This window comes from Lepus europaeus, chromosome 8, assembly GCF_033115175.1.
Source record: "Lepus europaeus isolate LE1 chromosome 8, mLepTim1.pri, whole genome shotgun sequence".
NCBI lineage: Eukaryota > Metazoa > Chordata > Mammalia > Lagomorpha > Leporidae > Lepus > Lepus europaeus.
This window is the reverse complement of record NC_084834.1, coordinates 54,795,584-54,813,206: the sequence shown is the minus strand read 5'-3', so window position 1 is coordinate 54,813,206 and position 17,623 is coordinate 54,795,584. Positions and strand designations below refer to the sequence as shown.

The 17,623-nt window shown below is 40.7% G+C and overlaps 1 protein-coding gene across 1 annotated transcript in view; it reads left to right on the top strand.

Moving 5' to 3' along the window:
• The window catches only part of AFG2A (AFG2 AAA ATPase homolog A), a 305,069-nt gene that overhangs the window by 35,928 nt on the left and 251,518 nt on the right, over positions 1–17,623 (top strand). The window contains exon 10 of the mRNA XM_062199663.1: positions 11,405–11,559. Within this exon, the coding sequence (XP_062055647.1) occupies positions 11,405–11,559 (155 nt within the window). The remainder of the gene's footprint in view (positions 1–11,404; positions 11,560–17,623) is intronic.

The following is a 17,623-nucleotide window of genomic DNA, read 5'->3' as shown; positions in this document are numbered from 1 at the left end:
CTGGACACACCTGATCCCACATGTGAATTCACTGTAGGCCTGCAGAAGAGCAACAGAAATAGGAATAGAAATTTCCTTGTTGTGTACATCACAGTTGTCACTATTAGTTAAGGTACTTTACAAAGGACAATGTTATTGTAACTGAATAAATAACCAGTAATTATTCAGCATAATATCGCATAAGAATGTGTTTTCCCTTCTGTTTTGTAATTCTGAAATGTAGTGATAGAATGCTGTGGTTATGATAATGGGATTTTTTCTTCTGCATAGGTATTGTGGCTGTTATTTAAGAGAGATATACCGTGAAGGAAGTATTTAATATTACTTTTGTTACTCATGTGAAATGACTGGTGCTGAATGGTTTATTTCAGAAAAACAGGTGGTAGTTTTGATTCTGTTTAAACTCTAAATGACATATACCATTTACTTTGCTAGTGGAAAATTTTCTGGGTTGTTTTGCCAAGACTATAAAAGTATAAAACTTGAGGAAAGGTTTTCATCCTAATTAAAACAATCACAAAAATAAAACCAGTCTATCTAAATAAATTATTCTTGAGTTATTCTTGTCATGTTTTTCCTTTACTCTTTATGGATCTTGTCAACCCTGTTTTTACATTTATTCAGAATTTGACTTCTTAAATATTAAAAACAAATTTTAAAACTACTTTTATTGGTGCCAGTGTAGTTCGTGCTATCAGCTAATGTCTGGGTTATTGAAGTACCGTCTTCCTGCCTATTCCACCCCCCCCCCCTTTTTTTTTTTTTTAAGATTTTATTTACTTATTTGATAGGTAGAGTTACAGACAGTGAGAGGGAGAAACAGAGAAATGTCTTCTGTCCATTGGTTCACTCTCCAAATGACTGCAACGACTAGAGCTGGTGCTTCCTCCCAGTCTCCCATATGGGTGCAGGGGCCCAAGGACTCGGGCCATCTTCTGCTTTCCCAGGCCATCACAGAGAGCTGGATGGGAAGAAGAGCAGCCGAGACCAGAACCGGTGCCCATATGGGATGCCGGCACTGCAGGCAGAGGCTTAACCTACTGCGCCATGGTGCCGTCCCCTTGCCCACTTTATTCTTGATATTGCCTAATATGCAGGACTTTGAATTGCAGTTTTAGAGATGAGGAGACATGTGGATTACAAATGTGAGTTTGGGAATTGCCAGTGGCTACCTGGTGACTGAAGATGTAGAAATGAATGAAATACAGGTAGACAGTAACTAGAGTTCATTCATTTCATTATTGAGTCAGTCACTACACTGGGTGTTGGGGCTACCTCTGAGAATTAAGACTGACCCGGACCCTCTGTCCTCATTGAGCTTGAGATACAAAGGAAGTGCAGCTGTTTTGCAGCTAAATTACAGAACTGTGGGGTGTTATGTGAATGACCTGAAAGGTTTCAGAATTTCAAAATGCCCGTGAGAACAGAAGGGTCCTGGGGAGCGCTGCCATTGAAGATTGGGCTGTTACAAAGATCTGGTGGTATAGGAGTCAGAGGAATGGCTTGGAGAGATGGGAAGAAAACTCAAAGAAAGTAGGGACTCAAATAAAATGAAGAAATAATGTGATGTTAGTTAACCCTGAGTACTTGCAATGTCCCCACCACTGTTTGAAGTACCTTAGATGCACTAATATATTTCTTCCTCAGCAACCCTGAGATTATTTTTATTTTATAGTTGAAGAAACAACCAATGGAAGTTGAGAAACTTTGTTAAGATCATACAGCTAATACAGTGGATCTAGGATCTACAGAGACCACAGTGACATAAAGTGGTTAGTTTCTCTCGTGGGAGGTCAGAGGGCCTCAGAAGAGAGAAGCTTTAGTGGTGTCTTCTGTCTGGTTAGTTGTGAGGTTGCAGTTGAGGAGTGAATGAGAGTTGAAGGAGCCAAAGTAGTGATTGTCAGTTACCTTCTCAGATTGAATAGTGTGTTACTAGAGTTTCTGTACTTCCCATGGAAAAGAGATGAATACAGTTGACTCTCCATCCCTCGGGCAGCCCTCTCCCCTTAAGTAAAAACCAAATCAGACTATTTCCTGGCTTCTCTCATCTTTCCTGGGCTCTGCTTTAGTCCACCACCCCGGTGTGGGCCTTCAGCCTCTCTCAGCTTAAGAATTGAGGTCTTAGGGCCTCTGCCTGTGGTTCTGGCATCCCAAATGGGCACTGGTTCAAGTTGTGGCTGCTCCACTTCCAATGCAGTTCCCTGCTAATGGCCTGAGAAATGCAGCAGAAGATGGCCCAAGTGTTTGGGCCCCTGACAACCCACATTTGAGACCTGGATGAAGCTCCTGTGCTCCTGGCTTCAGCTTGGCCCAGCCCTGGCCTTTGCAGCCATCTGGGAAGTGAACCAGCAGATGGAAGAACTTTTTCTCTGTCTCTCCCTCTCCCTCTCCAACTCTGACATTTAAATAAATAAACCAAAATGAGGTCTAGTCAACATTTTTTTTTTTTGATAGCACAAATACGAAATTAAAAGCTACATTATTAGGAAAGTTTGTTGAAACCTGGGAAGGGTGAAACTAATCTGGGTGCTTTAGAACTAGAATAACCTCTAAGAGATAATTTAATATAGATCCTTATTTCACAAATGAGGAGAGACTGTTTTTTGCATCCAAGAGTAGTGAGGTATAAACTTTGACCTGAGATTTAGGTCTGGAGAACAATGTGCCTTCCATAGTGCCATAACTTATAAAAACAATTTTGGAATGTGATGAGATGCTAGCTCCTGTGATCAGTTTAAGCACAGTGATCATTTGTAATATAAATGAGGTTAGAACTACAGTACTCTGGTTTGATTTCTTTTCTTTTAATGAAAAGTGAGAAATGGAAGAGACCAGTGTGTAACTGATACTTATCACCTTGTCTATTCTTAAGAGTGAATTGAGGGAGACTCAAGAGTCTAGATATAACACGTTTTATGGAGTTTTGCTGTTTTAGGAAAGTATATATATTATTTGGCAGATAGAGTTAGACAGTGAGAGAGACAGACAGAGAGAAAGGTCTTCCTTCTGTTGGCTCACCTCCCAAATGGCCGCTACAGCCAGAGCTACACCGATCCAAAGTCAGGAGCCAGGAGCTTCCTCCTTATCTCCCATGTGGGTGCAGGAGCCCAAGCACTTGGACCATCCTCCACTGCCTTTTGGGCCACAGCAGAGAGCTGGACTGGAAGAGGAGCTACCGGGACTAGAACCCAGTGCCCATATGGGATGCTGGTGCCTCAGGCGGAGGATTAGCCAAGTGAGCCACGGCGCCAGCCGAGGAAAGTTTATTTTTAAGAAGGGAGATTTAGAATTTTGTTGCATTGCTTTCAGTTTTCATATGCATGAGTATATTATTAGAAAATTTTATACTCAACATTTATAATTCAGATCTGAGATTGAAGTACCCATGTTTTATGTTAAGTTTCTCTAAGGTAGTTGTTTTTTTTTTGTTTTTTTTTTAAAGATTGAATTATTTGAGAAAGTTACTGAGGGAGGAAGGTAGGAAGGGGAGAGAAAGAGATTGAGAAAGGGAGAGATCTTCATCTGCTGGTTCATTCCCCAAATGATGGGCTCGATCAGACTGAAACCAAGAGCCATGAACTTTATTTGGGTCTCCCATGTGGGTGTCAGAGGCCCAGGTACTTGGGCCATCTTCTCTTGCTTTCTGAGGCACATTAGCAGGGAGCTGGATTTGAAGTGGAGCAGCTGGGACTCCAACTGGTGCCCTTGTGGGATGCTGGCGTGATAGGCAGTGGCTTAACCTACTATGCCACAATGCTGGCCCTGGTAGGTGGTAATTCTAAAAAGCTTCATTACTTCTCTGAATAAGCAAGTTTATTGTTTGTTTATAATAAGGAAACTTCACTCTCAAAAGTAACATAATTTAGCTAACATTGAATTAACATTTTTAGAGTTCTCTATGGGTAGGGCAAGTTGTTGTTTGTTGATTGTATCTGGACAGATGATTTTGAAGGTCATGAATTCAGAATAATTTCTCTTGTCCAGAAATGGTTGTATCTGATTATTGACGTGGAGCTTGAGGGGGAACAAGTTATTACACTGGAAAGAGTGCGTTGACATTGGGCTTGCCTAAGGCACTTTGCTCTTTCTTCCCTTCATTCTGTTTTATTTTCTCTTCTCAAAACTTTCTAGAGCATTGAAAAATAAAATAAAACAAAATGATAAATATATTGTTTAATTAGCCACACCTGGCTTTTTGAGACTATAGTCTGTATTTGTTTACATTTTGAAAAGTCCAGACTTAGTAAGAAAAGGAAATGTTATAGATTGCTTGCTCTGAGCTATATCCTTGCTGATGTACATATGTCCATTCGCTTATCTAGTTAATTGCTTTCTAGTTTCTAAAAATTTAATCTTTTGGGTTAGGTTCCAGTGTGTTCTGATTAGGAATGGTTGATGGCTGTAATTTAAATGTAACACCACAGATAAATTATTTAAATTTAAATAATTAGATAAAATGTATTTTAACTTTTCATTTAAAAATGAGATACCTGGTGGCTAAATAAGCTATTAAAGTTACAGGTGAAGTAGTAGTAGACCTAGAGTTAATTGCATTAATTTAATAGCTCCAATGATTTTTTTTTTTTAAGATTTTATTTATTTGAGAGAGAATGAAGGAGAAACAGAGAAAAAGATCTTCCATCTGCTGTTTCACTCCCCAAATGACCACAACGCCCTGATCTGAAGTCCGGAGCCAGGAACTTCCTCTGGGTTCCCACATGGATGCAGGGGCCCAAGCACTTGAGCCATCTTCCGCTGCTTTCCCAGGTGTGAGCAGAGAGCTGAATCAGAAAAGGAGCAGCTGGGACATGAACCGGAGCCTATATTGGAGGCTAGTGCCACAGTCAGAGGCTTAGCTTACTGCATCACAGTGCTGGCCCCTCCAGTGATGTTTAAAATTTTAATATTTAGTTATTGGAAAGGCAGAGAGACAGAGAGAGATGGAGGGAAAGAGCTTTCATTCTCTGGTTCACGCCCCAAATACCTGCAACAACTGGGGTTGGGCCTGGCTAAAGCCAAGTGCCAGCAACCCCATCCAGATCTCCCACATAGGTGGCAAGGACCCAAATGCTTGAACCATCATCTGTTGCCTCCCAGGGTAGATGGTAGTAGGAAGCTGGAATCAGAAGTGGACCAGTAACTTGAACTCATGCACTCCAATATTGGAGTCCCAAGGTGCATCCCAAACTCTGTGCCAGCAGGGAGTTGGATCAGAAGTGGAACAACTGGGACTGTAACCTATACCCTTAGAGTATGCTGGCATTGCAGGTGTTGGCTTCACCTGCTATGCCACAATGCCAGCCCCACATGGAAGGAACTTCTAAGAGACCCCATTATGTTTTTGTAGCTTTTAGAAATGAGGAAACTTCTATATTCTTTTCTGACAATCTTCTGTACTTTGTCTTCTCATATATCGACACATAAATTGAGTTGGAGTTAGGTTTATTTTATTTTAGAGAGACAAAGAAACAGAATTCCTATCCTCTGTCTACTTATACTTGCCACCTTGTCTATATTTAACGGAGAGGTGAAGGAGATTTAAGACTCCAGATACAATTTAAAAAGGGGGATTTTAGGTTTTTGTTATATTACTTTTCAATCTTCATGTGCATGAGTGTATTCTTAGGAAATTTTACACACTCAACATTTACAGATCCAATCTGAGATCAGGGTGCCCTGGTCTCCAAATACCTGCAAGGGACCTGGCCAGAGAGGGAGCCAGGAATTCAATCCAGGTCTGCCTTTCATGGGGATTGGAGGGACCTAAATACTTCAGCTATCCTTGTTGCTACCAGGGTAAGCATTGCCAGAGAGTTATAATCAGGAGCTGGAGCTCGGAATCCATTCCAGACACTCCTATGTTGGATACAGGTGTCTTTTTTTGTTTTTAAAGGTAGAGTTAGAGACAGAGATACATCTTCTATCAGTTGGTTCACTCCCCAGATGACTGTAACAGCTGGGGCTGAGCTAGGCCAAAGCCAGGAGCTAAGAGCTTCATCCAGGCCTTCCATACCTGTATAAGGACCCTATGACTTGGGCCATCTGCTGCATTTGCAGGGAGCTGGATCAGAAGTGGATCAGCAGAAACTTAGTCCAGCCCCCTTATAGGATTCTGGTTTAGTAGGTGGCAGTCTGAACACATTATACCCCTATTCTAGAATGCTAGACCCTGGATGTAGAGGTGTCTTAACCCTCTGCTCTAAATGCTCCCTTGGGGCTTAGGTTTAAATAAAACATGTTTTTTCATATGTATAAGATTGCTCTGTAATTATTTTACAGGGCTTCTTACTATCTAAAGTGCTATGCTGTTTCTTATAGCTAGTTTTAAAATTATTTTTTAAAGATTTATTTTTATTTAAAAGGTAGAGATTCAGAGAGAGATCTTCCATCTGCTGGTTCATTTCCCAAATACTAGGCCTAGGCCAGACTGGACCCAGGAGCTTCATCCTTGTCTCCCATGTGCAACTTGGGCCATCCTCTGCTGCTTTCCCAGGCATATTAGTAGGAAACTGGATTAGAAGTAGAGCATGAGGGGCTTGAACCAGCACCCATTGGGATGCCAGTGTTGCAGGTGTAGGCTTAACCCTCTGCATCCCAGTGCTTCGTTAGGAAGGGTTATGGTACTCAGCACATAGTCACACTGATGACTATGATTTATGATAGGGAACAGAAGTAAGTGGTTGTGTATAAAGTAGTCTGTTTACTTGGCTAGAGTGCCTTTACTTAAAACCTTTACTTTTTAACTCTTGATTGAATATGCTCAGTAACGGCCCATTTTCATCTTTTATTTTTCGAAACAGTCAATAGAATTTCACATTCCTGTCTAGAGAATAAGATGAATGGTAAATCAAGACTTTAATAACAAGTTTTAGTCATTGATTTATTTGAAAGGCAAAGTGACAGAGAGGTAGAGAGTCAGACGAAGATCTTTCATCTACTCGTTCACTCTACATGTCCGCAACAGCTGGGGCAGGGCCAGGCCAAAGCCAGGAGTGAAGAGCTCCATCTGGGTCTCCCACATGGTGACAAGCACCAAGACCTTAGGCCATCATCTGCTGCTGTCTAGGCGCATTAGCAGGGAGCTGGATGAGGAGCAGAAGCAGGACTCGATCCCAGCCACTCTGATACGGATTTGTGGCTGTCCCGAGTGGCAGCTTAATCTAATCTGCCATGCAGCAACACCCATTCCTAAAGCACTGCTTTAAGATTCATTTTCCAGAAATGATTTATAATCAAACTTACATGACAGTTTAGTAAAAAGATGTTTTGAAAATATGCTTTTAGGAATAATTGCTCTGCCGGCACCGTGGCTCACTTGGTTAATCCTCCACCTGTGGTGCCGGTACCCCAGGTTCTAGTCCTGGTTGGGGCGCCGGTTCTGTCCCGGTTGCTCCTCTTCCAGTCTAGCTCTCTGCTGTGGCCCAGGAGGGCAGTGGAGGATGGCCCAAGTGCTTGGGCCCTGCACCCGCATCAGAGACCAGGAGGAGGCAGCTGGCTCCTGGCTCTGGATTGGCGCAGCGCCCCGGCCGTAGTGGCCATTTGGGGAGTGAACCAATGGAAGGAAGACTTTTCTGTCTCTCTCACTGTCTAACTTTGCCTGTCCAAAAAAAAAAAAAAAAAAATGCTCATTGATAATAAATGCTTATGTGTATCTGTTGTCCTGTATTCATTACAGAATCAGAATTTGTAGTTTACCATTTGTTAACCTCTGAAAATTCTATGCTCCTTTATTTCTTAGCATTTTTTTCCTCTCATGAATTATTGCTACCTTACTTTTGTCCTTATAGATGTGGGGATTTTGCCCAGCTCTAAATTCTGTCATTTGTATTAGAAATCATAGAGGTTTTGTTATTTTATAAATATAATTTATATTATAATATTCTATATAAAAACATTTTTGCCTGCCTTTTCAAAACTTCCTCAAATGGAAATAATTTGTCTTCTCTACTGTCAGATTTTATGCTTGCATAAAATATGCTTGTAACAAATGTGGCAAGGAAATTATTAGACCACTTCTTTCAATTTTTATTTATTTATTTATTTATTTTTTGACAGGCAGAGTGGACAGTGAAGGAGAGAGAGACAGAGAGAAAGGTCTTTCTTCCATTGGTTCACCCCCCAAATGGTCGCTACGGCCGGCACTCTGCACCGATCCAAAGCCAGGAGCCAGGTGCTTCCCCCTGGTCTCCCATGAGGGTGCAGGGCCCAAGCACTTGGGCCATCCTCCACTCCCTTCCCGGGCCACAGCAGAAAGCTGGACTGGAAGAGGGGCAACTGGGATGGAATCCGGTGCCCCAACTGGGACTAGAACCCAGTGTGCTGGTGCCGCAGGCGGAGGATTCCCCTAGTAAGCTGTGGTGCCGGCCTTTATTTATTCTTAAAAATTTCTATCTACTTTTCATTTTATTTGAAAGAGGAAAAGAAAGAGAATGAAATATCTTCTGTCCACTGATTTCACCCCTCAAATGTTTGCAAGAGATAGGGCTGGGAGAGGCCAAAGCCAGGAGCCAGTAAGTCAGTCCTTTTCTCCTAGGCTGCTCATTACTTGAGCCATCACCTACTACCTCCAAGGGTGCACTTAGCAGGAAATTGGAGTAGGAAGTGGAGCCAAGATTGACCCCAGATATTCCAAAATGGGACGTGATAGCCCAAGCAACGTCTTAACTCCTCTGCCAAATGCTTGTCTTTTTATTTTTTTAAATCTATTTATTTATTTGAAAGTCAGATTAACCAGAGAGAGAAGGAAAGTCAGAGAGAAAGAGAGGTCCTCTATCCGTTCACTCCTCAATTGGCCCCAACAGCCGGAACTGTGCAGATCTGAAGCCATGAGCCAGGAGCCTCCTCTGGGTCTCCCACATGGGTGCAGGGGCCCGAGGACTTGGGTCATCTTCCAGTGCTTTCTTAGGCCACAGCAGAGAGCTGGATCAGAAGTGGAACAGCCATGTCTCGAACCGGCGTCCATAAGGGATGCCAGCACTTCACGCCAGGGCGTTAACCTGCTGTGCTACAGCGCCGGCCCCTGTCTTTGAATATCAGTATCTCAGTAATGATAAGAATTGAATCATCTAGCTCAATTTAGAAATCTTAATGTGTATTGTCAGATAGCATTTGAGATGTGAAGAAGAGTTAAGATATGCTGGTCTTTTGATTACTTCCATTTGTGTTAGATTTTTTAGGAATGGTTTCAATTTTTCAGGCTGCTGAGGCACTGTTTAATACAACATGGCACTGTAGTACTGAATTTTTTTTTTTAAATGCTACTGCACCATTTAATGATTATATAGAGTAATGAAACAACACTATCAGTGCTGCTATAACAAAATACTACAGATGGTTAATTTATAAAGAACAGAGATAAATTTCTCACACTTCCTGTGGCTAGGAAGTACAGGATTAAGGTGCAAACATGTTAGGGCCTGGTCTGTCTGCTTCCAGGATCTTGAACATTATATCCTACAAACAGGAGGAATACTGTGTCCTCACGTGGCAGAAGGGGAGAGAATGCATGCAGTCCCAAAAGCCCTTTTGTAGCAACATTAATTCCATTCCTGAGGGTAACATTCTTAAGACCTAAGCGCTTTCCATGAGGTCCTACCTCTCAACACTGTTGTATTGGAGATGAAGTTGCAATGTGAATTTGAAGGGTACAAAAACACTCAAAACATAGAAAACATAAGAGTTGATTCTTGGTCAGGAGCTCTGAGATTTATCCTACTTGCAAGCTAACAGATTTCATGAGTGTTTGCCGAAGACACAGAATTCATGGGTGAGAGTCAAAGCACAGAGTACATAGCAAAAGAAGTTATACCTGTTCCCTGAACATTATATTTGGAGAGTGACACTTGGGTCCCTGGAAGGTTACGTTATAAAAGGGCAACCTTAAACCTGAATCTTACAATGGACACTAAGGATGTCTGTCCTTTACTTTGGAGGGAGACACTGTGTTTTCCTGTATGAAAAAACATCCTTCCAACAATAGTCATGAACAGAGGCATCTCTTCTCTCAAGAGAAGCAAAAATGCAAGATGTGTGAAGAATAATTCTCTTTCAATATTTTGAAAGACAGAAAACCAAAAGCTATTTGTAAGATAGGCCTAAGTAACTGACTTATAGATTTTAGATAACACTATGATACATTATTGTTTTTGAGTACCTTTGTACTAGGCCTCAGTTTTTTCTTAGTAGTAGAAAATACTCAACCCTCTGTTTTTGGAAGTTTGTGTCTACCTTTCTTGCATCACTTTTTCTGTTTTTGAAAGTTCAAGTAAGTGAAGGCAAGTGAAATAATGAAGTGATAATTTAGTAAAAACTCATTGAGACCTAATGTTTTGGACAAAAGAGGTTAAAAAATGATGAGCTAGTTATGTTGTAGGCCAGCTTTACACACTCCAACTGGGTTTCTAAGAGACCTCTGAGACTAAAATTACTCAGAGTAGAACTTCGGAGTGAATGGGAACATAAACGTAGCACCTCATTAAAAAGGACCCTAGCCCAAAGAACATGTAGGGACTTTCTAACATTCGAGGTTGTTGTCATAGATGAAAGAGCTCTAAATCTTACAGCCCAGTAGTAGGGGGAAAAGGTGGGAGTGTTCAGTCTTGCTAGTGTTTAAATGCCAAAGCAAATAGCAAAAACAAAGACTTAGTGTCTTTAATTTTTCAGGTCACTATGATCTCTCTTAACTTATTTTGGAACTATCCAAACTTGATTTTGTTGAGCATCTTTGTGGTTCCTTTAGTATGTTATAATTCTGATTATAACCTCTGTCTCTTCCCATTAATTTTCTTTGTTTATTTCAATGCTTACTACAATGATGGACTTTCTAAAGATTTGCCTTTTGCCATCATTCCTTCATCTTTGATCCCTGTGGCATTTTTCCGTGTAGATCCCCTTCCACTGCTGTAAAACTGGTCTCCTGTGTGCACATAACTCTGAAGAGTATTTCTGTCTTACTTTTCAAAACCACATTGTTTGCTGGCAACTGAATATTTCTTTTTAGCTGTTCTCCCAGTACCTCACAAACATTGTGATTCTAGTTTGAATCAAAAGGGCAGAGTTTGTAAAAGGCCTATTATTTTAATATTTTATTCTTTGAAAATAAGTTCTCCAAATAGATTATTTTTTAAACCCTGTAATGGATGTTATTTTATGAGTTGTATTCATGTTCATAAAGTATCTGTCTTCTCATATTTAATACCAGTTTTTCACATTTTCACTGCCAAAACTAAGGACTTGGATTTTTACCTTTGTTCTACACATTTTCCATCTCCTCTCCTTCTACACACAAGCACAAAATTTTTTCAGTACTATAATATGAATGGGGTTAGGTGTTATTTTTGTTGGTAATGATTCATTCTGTATTTGTGGAGTAGAAGATAAACCATATGTTATTTCCTCTTTGCAGGTCTCCGGGCCTTTCGGAGAGTCTTCGATAAACATCCTAACCTCTCTGATAGCAAGATGGCCGGATTGGTAAAGATCAGTCTAAGAGATTTCTTGCAGGCAATGAATGAAATCAGGCCCAGTGCCATGAGGGAGGTCGCAGTTGATATCCCAAATGTAAGTAATTTATATCCCACATTAGCCACACTATTTGAATTAAGCTGTGAAAGAAACTACAACCCTAGGGAGTCTGCTTCCTGTGTTAACCTTGTTTTAAGAATTTTTTTGTAATTGAAATTTTTATTGAGATAATTATAGATGCAGTACAGAGGGGATTGTAGATGTAGTGCAATTGTCTCTTTTATCCAGTTTCCTCCATCGGCAACATCTTACAAAACTGTGGGACAATACTAGAGCCAGTATTACATTTTTTCATTTATGATATTGCTTGAAGAGTTATTTATTTATTGGCCGGCACCGTGGCTTAACAGGCCTTTCGGCGCCGGCACACCGGGTTCTAGTCCCGGTTGGGGCGCCGGATTCTATCCTGGTTGCCCCTCTTCCAGGCCAGCTCTCTGCTATGGCCCAGGAAGGCAGTGGAGGATGACCCAAGTGCTTGGGCCCTGCACCCGCATGGGAGACCAGGAGAAGCCCCTGGCTCCTGCCTTCGGATCAGCGCGATGCGCCGGCTACAGCGGCCATTGGAGGGTGAACCAATGGCAAAAAGGAAGACCTCTCTCTCTCTCTCTCTCTCACTCACTCTCTCACTATCCACTCTGCCTGTCACAAAAAAAAAAAAAAAAAAAAAAAGTTATTTATTTATGTGAAAGGCAGAGTTAGAAAGAGGAAGAGACAGAACTGGTTGACTTCCCCAGATGGCCGCAACGGCTGGGGCTGGGCCAAATGGAAGCCAAGAGCTGGGAACTTCATCTAGCTTTCCTGTGTGAGTGGCAGAGGCCCAAGCATTTGAGCCATCTTCTGCTCCTTTCTCAGGTACATTAGCAGAAAGCTGGATCAGTAGTGGAGCAGCCAGGACTCAAATGGGCTCTCCAATGGGTTGCTTAACCCACTGCCTCATTTCTTTTCCTATTTTGAGGTAGTCCTGTTGCATCTTGAGAGTTCTCTTTTCCCCCTGATTTCCTTGAGACACAAGTTGAGTATGTGTCCCTTATCTGAAATACTGAGAATAAAAAATGTTTCCAATTTTGGACTTTTTTGAGTTTGGGAATATTTGTAGACTTAACTAGTTAAGCATCCCTATTCCTAAAATCAGAAATCTAAAATGCTTCAAAATCTGAAACATTTTGAGCATCACGTTAATGCTCATAAAGTTTGAGATTTTGGACAAATAGAAATGGTACATGTTTGTAGTGAATGGCGTGATGTTTTGATATTGAAGGATTTTACAATATTTGTGGAAAAATAGTTTTGGGGGCTGATGCTGTAGTATAGTTGGCTAAGCCTCCACCTGAGGTGCCAGCATCCCATGTGGGCGCCAGTTTGAGTCCCAGCTGCTCCTCTTCCAATCAGGCTCCCTGCTGATGGCCTGGAAAAGCAGTGGAAGATGGCCCAATTGCTTGGGCCCCTGCACTCATATGAGATACCAGGAGGAGGTTTCTGGCTTTGGATCAGCTTACCTCCAGCTGTTGTGCCCATTTTGGGAGAGAGCCAGTGGATGGAACTGGCTCATGGTGGATGGAACTGGCTCATGGCAGATGTAACTGGCAGATGTAACTCTGCCTCTCCAATAAATAAAATCTTAAAAAAAAAAAAAAAAAAGGAAAAGTAGCTATAAAAGATAAAAAGAGGGGCCTGCGATGGTGGCACGGCAGGTAAAGCCAACATCTCCAGTCCTAGCTAGATAGAGTTCTGGCTTCTCTGCTTGTAATCTGGACCCCTGGTAGTGCACCTGGGAAGGCAGCAGGGGATGGCCCAGGTGTTTGGGCTCCTTCACCCTTGTGAGGGATGGGAGGAAGCTCCTGGCTCCTGGCTTTGGCCTGGGCCAGCCCTGATCATTGCGGCTATTTGGGGAGTGAACCAGCAGATGGAAGACCTCTCTCTTTGTCTCCTCTCTGTAACTGTTACTATCCAATAAAGAAATTTATTTATTTATTTATTTATTTTTTATTTGACAAGTAGAGATATAGACAGTGAAAGAGAGAAAGAGAGACAGAGAAGAAGGTCTTCCTTCCATTGGTTCACTCCCCAAATGGCTGCTACGGCTGGCACTGTGCCGATCTGAAACCAGGAGCCAGGTACTTCTTCCTGGTCTCCCATAGAAAGAGAGAGAGAGACAGAGAGAAAGGTCTTCCTTCCGTTGGTTCACTCCCCTAATGGCCGCCATGGCCGGCACTGTGCCGATCTGAAGCCAGGAACCGGGTACTTTCTCCCGGTCTCCCATGGGGTGCAGGGACCCAAGCACTTGGGCCATCCTCCACTGCCTTCCCGGGCCACAGCAGAGAGCTGGACTGGAAGAGGAGCAACCGGGACTAGAACCTGGGGTGCCGGTGCCACAGGTGGAGGATTAGCCAAGTGAGTCACGGCGCCGGCCTATAGTGCTCCTTTCAAACTGATTTTTTTTATCCTTCTTAGTGCCTTAAATTAGATCCTGTTCAGACATACTATAACAAGTTACTACAACTTTATTTTAATGTTAAAAAAAGTGAAATTGTACATCTTTTCTTCACAGTGTTTCCTTGAGGTTTTTAAAGATCTTTGTATCTGTTATACATTGTGAAGCGATTATCAAAATCAAGCTATTTAACATATCCATCATTAGCTCACATAGTGATAATTTCTTTTGTGATGAGAAACATTTAAAAATTTGACTCTTAGCAAATTTGAAGTATATAGTGCAATGTTGACTCTAGTCACCATGCTATATTTTAGGTCTCTAAAACTTATTCATCCTACGTAACTGAAATTTTTAAGCCCTTTGACCAGAAATTCTCCATTTTTCCTTATCCCTTAGTCTCTGGCATTAACATAAACAAGATACAGGAAGACCATGTTACTTATTCCCTTAGGTTTATCTTCTGTATCCTAAGTGACAAGATTTCCTTCTTTATAAAGTCTAAATAATATTATAGCACCTTTTCTTTGTTGACTAATGTCAGTGGACACTTAGATTGAATTCATATCTTGTCTATTATGAAATATGCTGCATTGATCATGGGAATGCAGCTATCTCTTCAAGATACAGGTTTCATTTCCCTTGGATATTTACTCTGAAATCGAATTGCTTTCAATTTTTTAAAGAATCTCCATACTGTTTTCCACAGTGGCTGTACTAGTGTACATTCTTGCAAGCAGTATAGAAGATTCCTTTTTCTCCATTTCCATGCCAACACTTGTTTTATATATATATATAGTTTTTTTTTTTTTTTTTGTCTTCCTGGCAGGTGGTAGGTGATATCTCACTCTGATTTTTATGATTTATTTATTTATTTGAAAGGCAGAGTTTCCAAGAGGCAGATGCAGAAAGAGCCAGTGATCTTCCATCCGCCGGTTTACTCCCAAAATGGCCGCAATGGCCAGAGCTGGGCTTATCCGAAGCCAGGAGCCGATAGCCTCCTAGTCTCCCTTGTGGGCACAGGGGCCCAAGGACTTGGACCACCTTCTGCTGCTTTCCCATGCAATAGCAGCGAGCTGGATTGGAAGTGAAGCAGCCGGGACTCAACTGCTGCTGGCGCTGCAGACTGTGGCTTTACCTGCTGTGCCACAGTGCCCGCACCCCTCACTGTGATTTTGATTTGCATTTCTTTGATGTTTAATGAGGTTGAACATTTTTTCCTATAACCCTTGGACATTTGTATGTCATTTTTAAAGAAATTTCTAATTAGATTCTTTATCTGTTCTTTAATTTAAAAGTTCATTTTAATGTTTATTTTTATTTGAAAGGCAGAGTGGCAGGGGAGGTGAGGGAGAGACAGAGAAGGGGGGATAGAGAGAGCTTGAATCTGTTGGTTTATTCTCCTGATGCCTGCCAACATCCAGAGCTGAGCCAGGCTGTGTTTTGTAGTCTTGTGTTTTACAGAAGCCTGCAACTTCATGTGGGTGTACTGTGTGGGGGGGCAGGCACTCAGGTACTTGAGCCATCATCTCATGCTTCCCAAGATGCTCATTAGCTAGTTGGATCAGAAGCAGAGTAACCAGGACTTGAATCAGGCAGTGTGATATGGAATGTCACCAGCCCACGCGGTGGTTTAACTTGCTGCTCCATAATGCCTGCCCTTTTTGCCCATTTTTGGTCAAGTATTTGTTTTCTTACTATTGTATTTCTTATTTATTTTTATTTTGGGGTATTAAATGTTTACCTGGTATATGGTTTGCACATAATTTCTCCTATTTCATAGTTGTTGTCCTTACCCTGTTGATTGTTTCTTTTGTTTCGTAGTTTTTTTTTTTTTTTTTTTTTTAATTGTGGTCAGATGTACTCTGATTTATCTATTTTTGTTCTTGTTGCCTATGCTTTTGGGGTGATATCCAAAAAATTGCTGGCCAGCCAATATTAAAAAGATTTTTCCTCTGTTTTCATCTAGTAGTTTTATATCTATTTAAGAGCTTATGTTTAAGTCTTTAATTCATTTTGAGTTGATTTTTTGTGTATAGTAGAGATACCTGGCCAGTTTCATTGTTTTGTATTTGGATAGCCAGTTTTCCCAACATTTTTGAAGAGCCTGGACTTTCCCTATTGTGTTTCCCCATTGGCACCTTTTGCTAAAATCAATTAATTATACATGTGTGGATTTATTTGTGAGTTTTCCATTTGTCTGTATTTCTGTTTTATATGCCAGTGTTGTGCTGTTTTGATAACCACAGGTTTATAGTATATTTTGAAGTCATAGTGAGATGCCTATACTCAAGATTGGTTTGGCTATTCAGTGTCTTTTGTGTTTCCATATGAATTTTAGGGTTGTTATTTCTATTTCTGTTAAAAAATGCCATTGGGATTTTGGTAGGGATTATATTGTATTTGTAGGCCATTTTGAATGAGATGGACATTTTAATAATATTGGTTCTTCAGTATATGAACACAGAATTATTGTTATTTATTTATGTTGTTCTCAGTTTCTTTCATCAATGTTTTATAGTTTCCAGTGTGCAGAACTTCATCTCTTTAGGTAAATTTTTCCAAAGTGGTTTTTTTTTTTTTTTGACACTTTGTAAATGGATTTTTTTCTTCATTTTTCAGAAAATTTTTTTCTTAGTGTTTAGTGATGCTGCTGATCTTTGCTTTTTGTATCTTGCCACTTTATTGAATTCATTTATTCTAAAACTTTTTCGATAGACTCTTCAGATTTTTCTGTATATAAATCATGTCATCTACAAATAGTTTTACTTCTTCCTGCTCAATTTGGATACTTCTTTTTTTTGCCTAATTGCTCTTTGTAGGGTTTCCATTGCCATACTGAATAGCAGTGGTGAGAGTAGGTATCCTTGTCTTGTTCCTGATTTTAGAGGAAAAGATGTCAGCTTTTCACATGTATGAGATATTTGACCTATGATCTTGTTTAAGTCTGCTGTTTTCCTTATTTATTTTCTGTTTGGATGATCTATACAGTGTTGGAAGTGAGGTATTGAAATCTGTTATTAAATTGTTATCTGTTTCTTTAGTTCTGTTAGTATTTTCTTTGTATTTAGGTGCTCAAATGTTCAGCACATATGTATTTGAAGAATTGACCCCTTTATTATAAAATGACCACATTGAACTCTTGAGACAGTTTAATTTATTTGTTTTTATTTGAGAGGCAGAATGAGAGATGGAGACTGACAGAAAAAGAATGCATGCATAAGAAAGTAAGCCCCTCTACCGGTTCACTCCCCAAATTCCTGCAACCACTGGGGTTGGGCCACACTGAAACCAGGGGTCCATATGGGTGATAGGAATGCAGTTACTTGGGCCATCACCCCTGTTTTCCAGAGTTTACATTAGCAGGAAGTTGAAGTCAGGAAACAAAGCTAGGAATTGAATCTAAGCACTCACACGTGTAATGCAGGCATGTAACCAGCATCTTAACTATTAGGCTAAACGCCTGTCCTATGACAGTTTTGATTTGATTTGATATAAATTTAGCTGCTGTGTTCTTTTTTGGCTAAAAACTGCATGAAATATCTTTGTTTTTGTCTTTATTTTCCCATTACACATGTTCCTAAAGATGAAGTGAGTCTCTTCTACACAGAATAATTTGGATATTAAAAAAAAAAAGCTATTATGTGTCTTTTGATTAGATAATTTTTT